Genomic DNA, 14,130 nt, shown 5'->3' with positions numbered 1-14,130 from the left:
AATGGGCAGAAGACATGAACAAACAGTTCTCCAAATAAGACATCAAAACCACAATGAGATACCACCCCGCACCCATCAGAAAGGCTAAAACGAACTCAGGAAACAACAGATGTTGGCGAGGATGCAGAGAAAGGGGAACCCTCTTACAGTGTCGGTGGGAATGCAAACTGGTGCGGTCACTCTAGAAAACAGTATGGAGTTTCCTCAAAAAGTTAAAAAAGGAGCTACCCTCTGACCCAGCAATTGTACTACCAGGTATTTATCCAAAGGATGCAAACACAGTGATTTGAAGGGGCACCTGCACCCTGATGTTTATGGCAGCAATGTCCACAATAGCCAGAATATGGAAAGCACCCAGATGTCCATCGACAGATGAATGGATAAAGAAGAAGTGGTATGTAATACATATATAATGGAATATGATTCAGCCATCAAAAAGGATGAAATCTTACCATTTACAATGACATGGATGGAACTGGAGGGTATTATGCTAAGGGAAATAAGTCAGTCAGAGAAAGACAAATACTACATGATTTCACTCATATGTGGAATTTAAGAAACAAAATATATGAACATAGGGGAAAGAAAGGAAAAATAAGATGAAAATAGGGAGGCAAACCATAAGAGATGGTGAACTCTAGGAAACAAACCAAAGGTTGCTGGAGGGGAGGTGGGTGGGGGGATGGGGTAACTGGGGGATGGGCATCAAAGGAGGGCACTTGATGTAATGAGCGTTGGGCATTATATGCAACTACTAAATTCAACCTCTGAAACTAATAAAACTAAATAAATACTAAAATAAAAGTCAAATATAAAATGAAAATATAATGTCATTATTGAAAACCAAAACAAAACTTCAACACACTCAACTTTTCTATTTTCCTCCCATAAAGGTCATCTGGAAATCTCTCAAATGACAGGAGGAGTAAAACATTGAGCAAATAGCAAATCATTTGTATAAACATCAAGGAATTATTACCAAAGGCTTTCAATCTCTAACTAGTGTCTAGGCCATTTCTAGTGTATCAAGAAGCCATGGGCACTGATGACAGAAACAGGATACGAGTGAGGGCCTGGGAGGCCAAGAAGAGGCTAGAAAGACACAGGTCCCATGGACCTAACAGGTACCATATAACCTCCTTCTAATGGCTGAGCTTCACTCTCAAGCGAAGCAAAAGGAGTCACTAACACAGTAGATCTCAGGCCCACGAATTTATGTTATCTTTAGGATTATTTAGATCACAGGAATGCTAATGGTACACACTCAAAGAAAGCCCAATGATCACTTGTACAAATAAACCACGTTAACAGCAGCTGTTAATGCTGGAGCTTACGATGGCCCTTGCCCCTCGGTGCAGACGTGAGCATGTTGGTATGCATATCATCTTACACACAGTTTAGTGCCTGGTACTCAGCGAACACACTCAGTGAGGCACAGGGCAGATATAAAGACCTGCTCATAGGGACAGTTATTTTTAGCTCTACAGGCAGAACAAAAGCTCTTTGTTCCACGGGTGCCAAGAATTGTATTTCTTAACTAGATTAGCCCCAATTTCAGCTTTTGGTGGAGGTTTTCCCTTTGAAAACATGCGCTTTGGGAACATTTCCCAGAGTTTTAAAATTGAAAAGAATAAAGCGAAGTAAAAGAGATATCTATCTGAGGTGATAGCAAAAGAGCTCTTGGGTTTGAATTCAACTAAAAGCCATAAGAGAGGAATCTCAAGAAATATTCAGTGTCATTTATTAAGACATCACTGATCAGATAAACAAGCAGATTTTGGATTTATATATAAAAGGCTTGGTTCTTAGCAGCATGGGTATAAATAAAATCTAAAACGGCACATACACCTAAATTTTCCCAGTGTATTTTCAGACAGATAATAAGGGAATGGGTCTCAGTAACCTGGGAGGTTGTGTCCCAGTCTCCTCTCTTCTTTTCTTTTCTTTCTTTCTTTCTTTTTTTTTTTTTTTTTTTGCCGTTGTCTTGTNTGTGTGGCATTAACTGACAAATAAGTACTGGGACCCATTCTAGAGAGAAACATAGCTGTTCTGCAAAATCCAGAGGGCAGCCACATCTCCTGACCTATTCAATCAATCCTTCCTTCCTTCCTTCCTTCCTTCCTTCTTTCTTTCTTTCCTTCAATAAATATTATTTTGAGCACTTACTATGTGCCATTCACTATTCTAGGTGCTGGGACTCCATCAATAAAAAAAGACCTTCTATTCTGGGGAGGGGGAGACAAGCATCAAACAGTGGCTAAAATAAATAAATGAATAGCTTGTTAGAAAGCATTGAGTGCTATTTTAGAGTTTTCTGCAGATGAAGGTAATGCCAACCAGAATGAGTACCCGTGCATCCTGTGTCCCAAGTATTTTGTGTCTATAATCCAATGACTATGGAATCCTCACAACAAACGCACGAGACGGCTGCAACATTGTACAGATGAGGACATTAAGACACAGAAAGACAGACTTGCCCAAGAGCGCAGTGCTGCTAAATGCTAGAGCTGGGATCGCCCCCTGAACAAGCTTCTGCGGCGAGCTAACCGATCCTGCGTCTAAGAGCTGCGAGGGAAATGCTCTCAAAAGTGTCCAAGGCACTTCGCCAGGGACAGACTTCGAATCTTCATATAGCATTAACTGAAGAGGAAATAAGAAAACTGAAGTGTGGAATCAAGGTGAATGGGCAATTGGTCCATCTACAAAAAAGAAAAACAAATACTTTCCGGTTTCCAACCGTGAATTTGAGGACTATTGCTCTTCCTCCCTCCTGCCCCCAGACGACCCCCTTTGGCGATCCCCTTCTTCATTCAGTCATCAACATGAGCAGAGATGGAGAAAGAGATAAAATGCTCAGCTTCCCTGGCAACAGCTCTGTAAGGAGTTTGGTTGGTAAAGATGCTCTAACTGCCTTAGCTCGTAAAACCGGGCATTGGCTCTCAACATCATAATGGTTGGCCTGTCAATTCAAGCTAGAATTTCATTTTAGAACCTCAGCTACGTCAATAATTACAACCTCCCTGAGGTACATTTTTATTTTCTTCAACCCTCTCGAGCTTTGAATTTATCCTAGAATGTATTGTGCCTTATAGGGAGTATCTTCCCTTTCAGGATTTTTCTAGAGGCAAAGAAATAGGCATTGAACTCCTCATAGCAATCTGGTCAGAGGAAGCTGTGGTGGGAGATAGGCACTTCTGGAGAGTGGCTAGACCACAAATGGAGATTGCTTTTACGATAAAAGATGGTTCTCGTGAGCAGCACATATTATTATGCCCATTTTACACATGGCAGAACAGAGGGATAAAATCACTTGCCAAGCTCTCATTTATATAAGACCAAGAGTATTTGACTCGAAGGCCCTCAAGCTCCAACGCTCTTTGCTATTCTACCTCTCGGCGGCTCCCACAGGAGTCAGAATTTTAGACCGGAAGGTGAGCCGGGAGGTCACCTGGTTCATCCTCTGTTTTACCAAGGACAGATGGTGAGACTTGTTCAAGGACACGGGCCAGGTTTGTAAAAGCATGTCACCCAAGGCAAAAGAAACCACAACTCACAAGGACACGTCACACAGGTTCTGATTTTGGACTGAGGAATGCAGAGAAAGCGAATACTGGAATTTTAAAAACTGCTTTAAGGTAAATGCGGCGAATTCATACATGGAGGGGCCAAGAAAAGAAAGAATGAAAAATATAATTACTAATTAAAAGTGGAAAAGGAAGGAGTCACCTGGAGTAGGTTTGGAGTGTAGGTTAAAAAATCAATTTGGGAAAAAGAGAGAGAAGTTTTCTGTGTGTGTGAACATATTTAGCTTGAAATGACGGTGAAATGGCCAGAAAAAAAATCGAGTAAAATGGCCAAGAATGTGGGAAGAACGGGTAGGTCGGTGCCTGACAGTGTGATGCTGGCATTGTTTATCTGGGGAGGTAGAAAGGCGGAGAAGGAATCGCTCTCTCTCTGTTGTCTTGTTGTTTTTATGGGTTTGGTGCAAGCTCAAAATGCTAAGCGGTTGGCTTTAAAGTTGATCTACTATTTCATTTTGCTGAAAAAACAGAACAGAATGTGAGTCATCTGGATTTCTACATGGTTCCCACAAGAGCCTAAATTACATGTGGTACAGAACCGTGTTTTCAATATTTACCAGAGGCCAAAAATTTTCCCTTAAAATTTGATCAAAGCTAAGCAGCAAAGCTGCAACCACAGCCTTGCCTTTGGTTCCTGGGGCTGCCTTTCTGGAACCACATCCCCAGGGGTGGCCTGCACAAATCACCAAACTTTGCCAAAAAGCAAGTTCACCTTTAGGGCTCCCTGCCTCCCATTTTAATACCTTCTGCCTCCTTGGAGGGCACAGCGAACAGCCTGTGCCCACACCGGCCCTTCAGGCTTGAGGCATCCCTTTCTGTGACTCACTTGTCCCTCTCAACCAAGAGGCTTATCCCATAGCCCCGTTCTCTGTCCCTTCCCAAAGCATCAGTGCCTGTGCTTAGTAAGGCCCTGCTCACAACGGTCTTACAGATTCATTTCCTTGGAGTCACTGATCAGCATTAAGTTTGCTGTTTTTGTTTGCTCCCCACCTCCAACCCCTTTTTAAGTAGGAGACCTAATGTCTTTGCCCAGAATGAAACATCCCCTTTATGTTTAAATTTGGGGCAATTTGAAGGGCAGCCTGCTTAAAATTCTTTGACCTTGATCTCAGTTGACAAATCTGGACTTCTGCACAAGCTTGGAATGTTCTGCCTGCTTGAAATGTCCTCTTGCTCCACCTTTCCTACCTGGTGAAATTGACACTCATTGTTCATAATTTTGCAAATGTGGTTTCCATCCAGGAAGACTTCCTGGATCTCTGGAACTGTGCTGACACAGAACCCACGGCCCATGGGAAGGAACTGAGCACCTGAACTGTGACCCCGCCAAAGTAACACACCAGATTTCTAAGGTTGATATACAACAAAAGTATAACATCTCCTTTTTATATTGATTATGTGTTGAAATAATATTTTGGATATATTGGGTTAAGGAAAATATATTATCAAATGAATTTCATCTGTTCCCTTTCTCTTCTTTTTCATGTGGCCACTAGAAAATTTGAAATTACACATGTGGCTTATGTTTGTAGCTTACGTTCCATTTCTATTGGATAGCACCACTCTAGAGTCCAGACCAATGGCTCTGAAACACAGTGGGGGCTGGGGAGTATGGATGATTTGTGAATTTCTGTCTGATGTTTGTGGAACGGCACTTTGGAGTAAGATAATCTGTTTTTGATGAATGTCAATAACATATTTAAGATAATCAGCGAAGAATAGATGTATTAGGTCTTTGTTGTTATATCCACACAGCATTAATCTTTCACTAATTTTTTGGTGAAATCCCCATTTCCTCCCCTCTTATCCCTAACCCCGGGGACTAAGGAAAAACAGTGTGACAGGGTGTATAGAGTCTTTTGTTCAGTTGACCAGTGCCTGGTGTAGACAGACAAAATAGAATATGGTCCACTTAAGTATATGGAGAAGAGCGGAAGGCAGTGGAGGAAAAAGAGGAGGGGGGGGGAGGATGAAGAGGAAGAAGGAAAAGAAGAAAGGAGGTTAATGTTAGACATCACACATAGTGCTAAACACTTCCACATAACCAGAATTTCCAGAAGTGTGCTCAGAAATCATAGTTCTGAGAGATATTCATAACTGTTGTGGGTAGGGAGGGGAAAGGAAGTTTCATGGGCATATCAGAATCAAAAACACTGTACTAAACAAAATTAACCAGCTTTCTTAATTGCAGGACTTTTCAGAGCCTTTAATATGCTATGAAACATATCACAGCCCAAAAGGGAAAAATTGAATTCGGTGTTTCCAAACTTATTTGAACGCAGAATTCTCTTTTGAGAAACACCTATCAACATCACCAACATTTACTGGTTGGTAAAACTTGTCCTAGACGATGTCATTTCATCTGTATTTTATACACAAGAAACTGTGACTTAGGAAGTCAAGTGACTTTCCTACCATTTCAATCTTACATAATTGGTTTGTGGCTGAGCCCAAATTCCAAATTCATGTTTACACCAGAAGAAGGATTTTTTTTTTTTAAGTAGTCCCCTTGCCCAACATGGGGCTTGAACTCATGACCCTGAGATCAAGAGTCCCAATTTCTACCCTGAGCCCCCCAGGCACAGTTCGAATAGGCATATATTATCATGGAAAATTCACAATATATATAGAAGTACATGTAAAAATGACTTAGTCACTTCTCTCCACATAGTCCCAGCTCATGGTCTCTCAGCTCAGACTCCACCCCCTCTTTGGTCTCCAGGGATAAAAGAGGTCTTTTTTTTCCTGAATTTTCCAGCATTCATCATTTGGATCTTGGCATACATTAATGCTAGGTTTTGATACAGACGTGTCTTAGCTCTCCGAATAGATTGGAGCTTGCTGAGGTGTTGCTTTGGATCCCCCCAGTGTGTCTCGCAGACAGTAGAGGCTTTCTAGGACCCCGTGGGGCTTGGCTATTGATGGTTTGTGGTATCTTTTTACAGGATTGAAAGGCTAGAGAAACATTAGCTCTTGGTTCAGAGACACCATGTGTGCACCGAAGTCGCACAGCCCGTATCAAACGGCGTGATGATGAACGCTGGCATACCTGTAAAATGCAACTCAGGATATCAGAAGCAATTTTTGCATGGGGGGCGTCATCGTCTTTCCCAGAGGGTCTTAGGCTATGCTCCAGGCAGGAGTCCCAGAGCCCCACAAGGGCCTTGGCGTGCTTCTCAATGGACGCTGTCTCTCTGATGGCTGTCGTGATTCTCGTGATACAGATTTCAACCACGGCCTGGTCATTGCTATTGGTCTGGTAATCCTAGTTGAAAGAAAACCTTCATGTTAAATAACACTCCGGAAAGCGATCTTTCAAAGGACCGACAACATACCAACTTACTCACTTAGCCAATGGGTGTGCCCTACCACGCGCTAAGGGGTGAGGTTGTAAAGCCCCGGTGCAAGGAGGGCCTTCTTCCTTGGAGCTGAGAATCTGGTGGACAAGGCGATATGCAAATGCGCTAAACCGGAGCGGGTTCCTGCCATCGCAGACCCACAGCCAGGGAGCAGGGAGGATCCAAAGAAGCTTAATTTTTCACTTGCCAAGTGGGCTTAATTTTCAGGCTGTTTCGGTTTCTAAGTCCGTTACGGGTCAGGGTTGATTTTTTTTTTCCTCTGACATTTCAATGATGTTTAAGAAATGTTTCAAATCACCCTCCCATTTCCCTTCAAAAACATTCTTTCTCTTTCTCTACATAACAGAACACATCATTTCAGCTCTCTTTTCAGTTCTAGTAACTACCAAATCCACGTTAGCTTTCCCCAACCAAATTTCCCTTCATGCAACTATTTAATTCTCCTTCAAATATCTAATCATCTTCATTGGGAGGTAATAAGACCCTCCAAAACATCTAAATGTGAAAAAAAGGCCCATCACTTTAATTCGGAAAATTGGTCTGTCGTGGCCTGGAGGACTGACAAAAATGAAAATAGAATGGAGCCGTGAAGCAATTTGATCCTCACACCGTCATGTGCTGTTGGAGATGGGGCATGAAGGGCTTCTCTGTCCTACTGCAGTCTCCGGCTCTGAGAATCTGGTTTAGCCATTCTATCTAACGCTGCAGTGAACATCTCAGGCATGAAGCCCTCTTCATGCTTAGATTATTTATGGTCTAGATTCTCCAGAAGTGGAAATTTCTGAGACAAAGGACAGGAACATTTTTTAGGGCTCATGATCCATACTGCCAAACTATTTTCCAGAAAGGTCTTACCGACATATATTCCCATCAGTTGGGTGAAAGTATGCTTTCTTTCCTCATTGCGCATTTGCAAACACAGAGTATTATTAATTTGTGCTAATTTGATCAGTGAAAAACAGTTATCTCATTGCTGTTTTACTTGGAATTTTCTTGATCAGAAGTGAGGTTGAGTATTTTTACATGCTTACTGGCCATTTGTATTTCTTCCTTTGGGAACTGCCCACTGTATCCTGTGTCACTTTTTCCTTAGATGACTTCAAGTTTTGGGATCCTCCTTTGATATCTTTTTCTACCAAGGATATTAAGTCAACATTTGGCATATTGATTGTGAATATGTCTCCATGTTTCATTATATTTAGTTTATTTGCTGTTACCTATTGACGTGCTAAGTTTTTAAGGAGCCAAATCTGTCAACCTTTTGGGATTTCATTGTTTTTTCTTTTTCAAACTGGAAATTTGAGATGTTGTGGTTTGTTTGTTTGTTTTTTTTTAAAAAGTAATACATGAACACAGTACAAAAAAACAAAAGCTATAAAGGAAGGTTTACAGTGAAAAGTTAGTCTCCCTTTCACCCCGGTTTCCTGCCCTGGGGAAACCATGTTCACAGTTTCTATGTATTTGGCAGAGAGACTCTAAGTGTGCAAATATCCCCCAAAACGTACTCATGCATTCCCGTGATTCCTTTAGTGGCTTTGTTTTTTAACTTCAAACTTTCCTCATCCAAAGGTTTAATAAAAATTATTTTGTATTTTTTCTAGATTAGAAAATACAAACTTAAAACATTTAACATTTGGTACTTTAGAAGTTAATCTTGTAACCATTCATTTAGCTCTTAAATCTATCTGTTGTGTATAGAAGTAAAGATGACCATTTTCTACTAAACAGCTAATCAATTTTCCCACCATCATTTATTGAGTAATTCCATTCCAGTAATTGTTTCATAACACATCAGTTTCTATTTCAGAGTTGTCTTTTCTGTTTGCTTTTCCCATTTTCCAATTCTTTTACAATACCAATTTTGCCATTTTCTTCGTATAAACTCCACAAAGTTTTAAAGATGTTTCCCAGTGTATTTTATGTCTCTGTTGTGGCTGTTAACAAAATCTGTGTTTTTCCTCATTAAAACTTTTAATTAGTTATTGCTGATTAAGTCAAACTGCATTTTTTTTTTTTTTTATTCATTTTGTACCCTGCTGTTTAGCTCAATTCTTCTTAACTACGATATTTTTTTTCAAATCATTCTCTTGGATGTTCTGGTAACATCTCTGTATTGGATCCATACCTTTTATATATTCCATGGCTTATTGTGTCAGCTTAGAATTTCCTAAGCTATTTTACATAAAAGTGATAAGAGCAAGAATGCTGGTTTAGTTGTTTGTTTCAGTTTTTGACTTTTGATTTAAAATTTTATGGTCAAAAGCAAGAAATGCTATAGATATTTTAAGTTCATATAGGCTACATCACTTTCTTCCTATGTTTACATATTGCTTTTAATTTTTTACCTGTCTTATTAGCATCTATGGAGATAACCAAGCATGTTTCCTTAGCCAGCATACATATGTGAGTGTTATATGAACATATAGTATGAAATTTCCCGATATTAATCCATCCCCACATTCCTGGAATGAACACCACTTGGTCTGGCAGACTATTTTAGAATATTTTCTTTTACTTTTCTCCTTTGTTGGTGACTGTACTCTTTACTTAAAGCAGAATTATTACTTATGCCAGAACAGAATCCTGCTATGAAGTAAACAGGTTCTTATGGAGCGAAGTCATAGAGACAAAACAGAATTTGAATGAGCAAAAAATGGTTCTAACTTTTCCAAAAAATCCCTGTAGCAACAGAAAAGCCAAAGCCATTCTCAGGGTGGAAAATAACAGAGAATACTCTTGAGCTAAAATCACTTATCTTTGGCCACAATTGCCCTTGTAAATAGCATTACTTTTAACGGCATTATCTTCAAATATCAAGCAGCATCATGTGTAATAAAGAGAATTTTATGTAATATGTAATGAAAAGAATATATATGTAATAAAGCAAATATATACATAAGGGTAGATAGAACAGAGAACCAATGCCATTGACAAAAGGAAGTCTATATTCTAAATGACATGAGCCAAGCCTTTGTTATAGCCACCTCGATGGGATCCAACAGGCGAACAAATGGAATAATCTTGGTGCGAGGAACAAGAGCTATGCATCACCCAGGGGCATACGCTCCCATTCACCAAGGTGATCTCATTAATGTTGCGAGCACCTAAACATGCAGTTTGCTAGCAACAGAGGTCAATGCTGAGCCACCAGAATGGCACTATCCGTCAAGGACACCAATCAATCATTTGGTGCAAGTTATTTACATGACACCTTTTCCACCTTGGAAGGGACATCAGTTACATTGAGGGGAATTGACGTGTGATCCAGGTTTGGGTTTGACTTTCTTGCCCACAGGGCCTAAGCCTGAGCTACCATTTGAAGGATCACAGAGTATCTGGTGTGCTGACACAAGATCCTACATAATATTGTATCAGACTACAGAACCACTTTATAGCAAAGGAGATACAGCAGTGGGCACCTGATCATGGCTGTAGTAGTCCTATCACATACGATAACCTCTCTTTCCCTTGCCCTGAAACTGCTGGACTAATAGATCAATGGAACAGGTCTTCAAAGAAGTAACTCAGCCTAATATCTTATGAGGATGAGGCACTGTCCTCTAAAAGGCAATATACATACTAAAACAATGACTATTACAGGGTGTCAAATTCCCTATGGGTAGAATACTAAACCTGGGAACTCAGTCACTTCGAGCTCCTCCATCAAGAGACCAGCAAAAAAAAAAAAAAAAAAAAAAAAAAGAGTCACTATCTTGGCCAGGGTAATTGACCATATCATCTGGAGAAGGTGGGGCAGCTATTAGGTAAGTCATGGGGGCATCTCTAGGCACTCCCTGCTCAGTTTTGGCGGTAAATGGACAAGGGAGCCATCACAATCTGAGAGAGGCATGGAAACCAGGGACTCAGATCCCTCAGGAAAATGCATATGAGTCACCCAACTAGGAAGCAGCCTAAATCCGCAAAGGTGCTAGCCCAGGGTATAGGAATTAGAATAGGTGGTAGAGGAGGGCCACTGTATTAGCTTTCTTGCTGCTGCTATAACTTATTATCACATGCTTAATGTCTCAAGGATTTGTGTTGATGAATTTATTTACCTACAGTTCCAGAGATCAAAAATTGAAAATTAGTCTCACTGGGCAAAAGTCAGGGTGTCAGCATGGCTGGTTCCTCTGGAGGCTGTGAGGGGAGAAGACATTTCCACAGCTTTCCTAGCTTCTAGAGGTTCCCTTCTTTCCTTGGCTCATGACTTCCAGGAGCTTCCATCTTCAAAGTGCACACTCAAATCTCTGCTTCCATCAGCCCACCTCCTTCTTCTTCAAAGAAGGCCTTTGACCTTCTTGCTCCCTTGTAATTATATTGGGCCCACCCAGATAGCATAGGATAATCTCCTCATCCAAGATCCTTAACTGTATTATATCTGAAAAATCCCTTTTGCTATGCAAAAGAAGAAAAGATTTTTTTAACTTGAAAAAATGTATAAATTTAAATTCCTCCATATGACGTGAAGAAAAGCATTCTTCAAAAAGGAAGCTTCCTCAAAAAAAAGTTGAAAACCTGAAAAGCTATTAACTGCTTCCTTCAACAAATATTCAAAAAGACAAAAGAAATTAAAAAAAATTTTTTTTAATGATGTAGTCGAATAGTCTAAAGCTTTTTGGCATGGGATCAACTTTGCAATTAGGGCTTTCCTGACTCACATTCCACCCTGTTCTTATGAAATATATATGTGTGCATACATACGTGTTTATGTGTGCGTTCAACACTGAATCGGTTCCTGTGTGTATTAAAAGCAATAATTTCTGAGAACCAGAATTATTTAATATCAAACTGGGTTTAGAGATTCATTCTCGCAGTAACCTGGTCATTGTTAATTTTTAAGTAACTTACCCTAAAGCAGTAGGGAGGTCAAATTTAAGTAACTTACCCTAAAGCAAGTAGGGAGGGTGGGACAATGAAAAATCAACACATTGCGCTGCTCCCAGTCTAGTTACCAGGATGGGTCACCCCCACCCAGCCACAGACACCACATCCCATCAACATCCATAAACCATAAGCCAGTCACACGTCTTTATGCTGTAAACAGTCTTCGGGGGATGGCCCGCTGGCTAAAGGGAATGTGGAACATCTGATATAAAGTATTTAGTGGTGGGAATGGCGGAGGACTAGAGATTGGAAAAGAAGAAGGAAAACAGCTTGAGGATCATTTCTCCCTCCCTTGAGAGACGGCAGAGCATAGCAGGTAGAGTAGGGACTCTGGGGTCAGACCGCCTGGGCTCAAAGCCATATTCTGCTCTGCCAGCTCTGCCACCTTGAGCATTCACTTAGCTCTGTACCTCAGCAGCTTAGTCCTTAAAATCGGGATATTACTAATATCTATCGCCTAGTACTCTGAGAANTCTGTACCTCAGCAGCTTAGTCCTTAAAATCGGGATATTACTAATATCTATCGCCTAGTACTGTGAGAATTAAATTGGTTAATGTAAGGAAAGGATTGACAACAGTGTCTGGCACATAGTAAGTGCAGATAAATGTTATACAGTGAGTTACAAATATTTCCTTATGTGGCTACAATGTTTTTATACATTCATTTCACAACCACTTCATAATGTATGGCACAAAAAGATGATATACTTACTCTCCTCTTACTGTCACATTCTACATGGCATCCATACTAATAATATATTTATATTATTTTTTTCTGCTTTCAAGAGCTATGTATACATAGCTTACTTATTCTATCCTTCTGAGAATCTCCAAGGTGGAGACACTAACACCACCACCAGCAGCACCAATGATCCCAGAGCTGATATTGTCACTTGGGCTCCCAGCAGAAACAAACATAAAACTATTTTGAGGGGTGGAACACTTAGCTAAAACCATCCAGTACTCACATGAGTAAAATTCTATTTAAACCAAATTCAAAAATCCAAACTTACAAAACATTGGAACCAAGCCAATATGAGCACATGTCAGTATGTACAACTTGGGGTATATTAGACAGTCAAAAACCAGATAATGGAATTATTGACCTCAAATTATGCAATTACATGTTGAAAATGATTCAGTGTATCAAGGAAAATTCTTCTTATGAACAAAGACTAAGTCTCTTTTAAGAGGAACAGAAAGATGTTAGAGAGAAACAAATGAAANGAACAGAAAGATGTTAAAGAGAAACAAATGAAACTTCTAGAAATGAAAAACTTAGTGAATAAATGAAATAGTGGATAAGATACAGCTAAAAAAAAGACTCAGTGAATGGGAATATAGAGCTGAGGAAATGAAAACCTGGTGTATCGCATAGAGATGAAAAATACAAGAGGTCAAGAGGCATGGAGGATAAAATCAGAGAAAATGAAGGATGTGACGGCAGCATTTTTTGTCTGCTTTGTTTATGATCATAATCCCATGTCTAGAAGATAACAGGTACTCAAAAAAAATACCTGTGGAATGCATAAATGAGTGAAAAAATAGAATTTCTAGAAGGAAAAATGAGATGGAAAAGAACACTTGATATAATATTTTTTAAATTTCCAAAATTGACAAAAAGCATGAACCTCAAACTCACAAAACACAATGAGGATTGAGTAAGGATATACAAATAAAAACACATCTGGACACATAATAGCGAAACCATACAACACACCAAAGACCGAGAAAATATTAAAGCATAGAAAAAGTAGATTGGGTATAAAGAATGACAAACTGACAGAGGATTTTATAACAGCAATGATAGGAGTTACTGAGAAATAAAAAGACTGCCCAGCTAGAAATCCATGCCCAGGTAATCATCATTCAAAGTTAAGGGCAAAACAAGGAGCTTTTCAAAAAAGACAAATATCGAGAGGGTTTATCACTAATAGAGCCTCACTGAAGGGACTTTTAATATGTGTATACTTCAGAAAGTGGAAACTTGGATGCAGAAGAAAAAAGAGAAGACAATGGGGGAAAAAAGAATAGTGAGGAAAAAATGGGGAACTATTAGGTGCTTGAAACAAACATTGGGTGAATTTTTTTAAATTTCAGTAATTTTAAAGAATAGTTTCAAGGGTAGTGAGGTGAAATAAAAAGTGCTGCTTAACACCAGTATATAAGAGGGGCATGAAAATATTCCAAGGTCCTGATGGTAATAGGAGAAGAGAGCTATTGAATAATTTTAGACATCATTGTAATCCATCAAATGTAAGATGGTGTCAATTATAAGATCTTCCATTATGAAGAAAGAGAGAAGA

The 14,130-nt window shown here is 39.7% G+C and overlaps 1 protein-coding gene across 4 annotated transcripts in view; it reads right to left on the bottom strand.

The window, feature by feature from the left end:
* VEPH1 (ventricular zone expressed PH domain containing 1) overlaps positions 1–14,130 on the bottom strand; it is a 242,030-nt gene that overhangs the window by 213,201 nt on the left and 14,699 nt on the right. For all 4 annotated transcript variants that reach the window (XM_034663904.1, XM_034663910.1, XM_034663895.1 and 1 more), the window contains exon 3: positions 6,631–6,846. In XM_034663904.1, the coding sequence (XP_034519795.1) occupies positions 6,631–6,846 (216 nt within the window). The remainder of the gene's footprint in view (positions 1–6,630; positions 6,847–14,130) is intronic.

This window comes from Ailuropoda melanoleuca, chromosome 1 (genome assembly GCF_002007445.2).
Source record: "Ailuropoda melanoleuca isolate Jingjing chromosome 1, ASM200744v2, whole genome shotgun sequence".
NCBI lineage: Eukaryota > Metazoa > Chordata > Mammalia > Carnivora > Ursidae > Ailuropoda > Ailuropoda melanoleuca.
The sequence above is the reverse complement of the archived record's forward strand: the minus strand, read 5'-3'. Positions and strand labels throughout refer to the sequence as shown.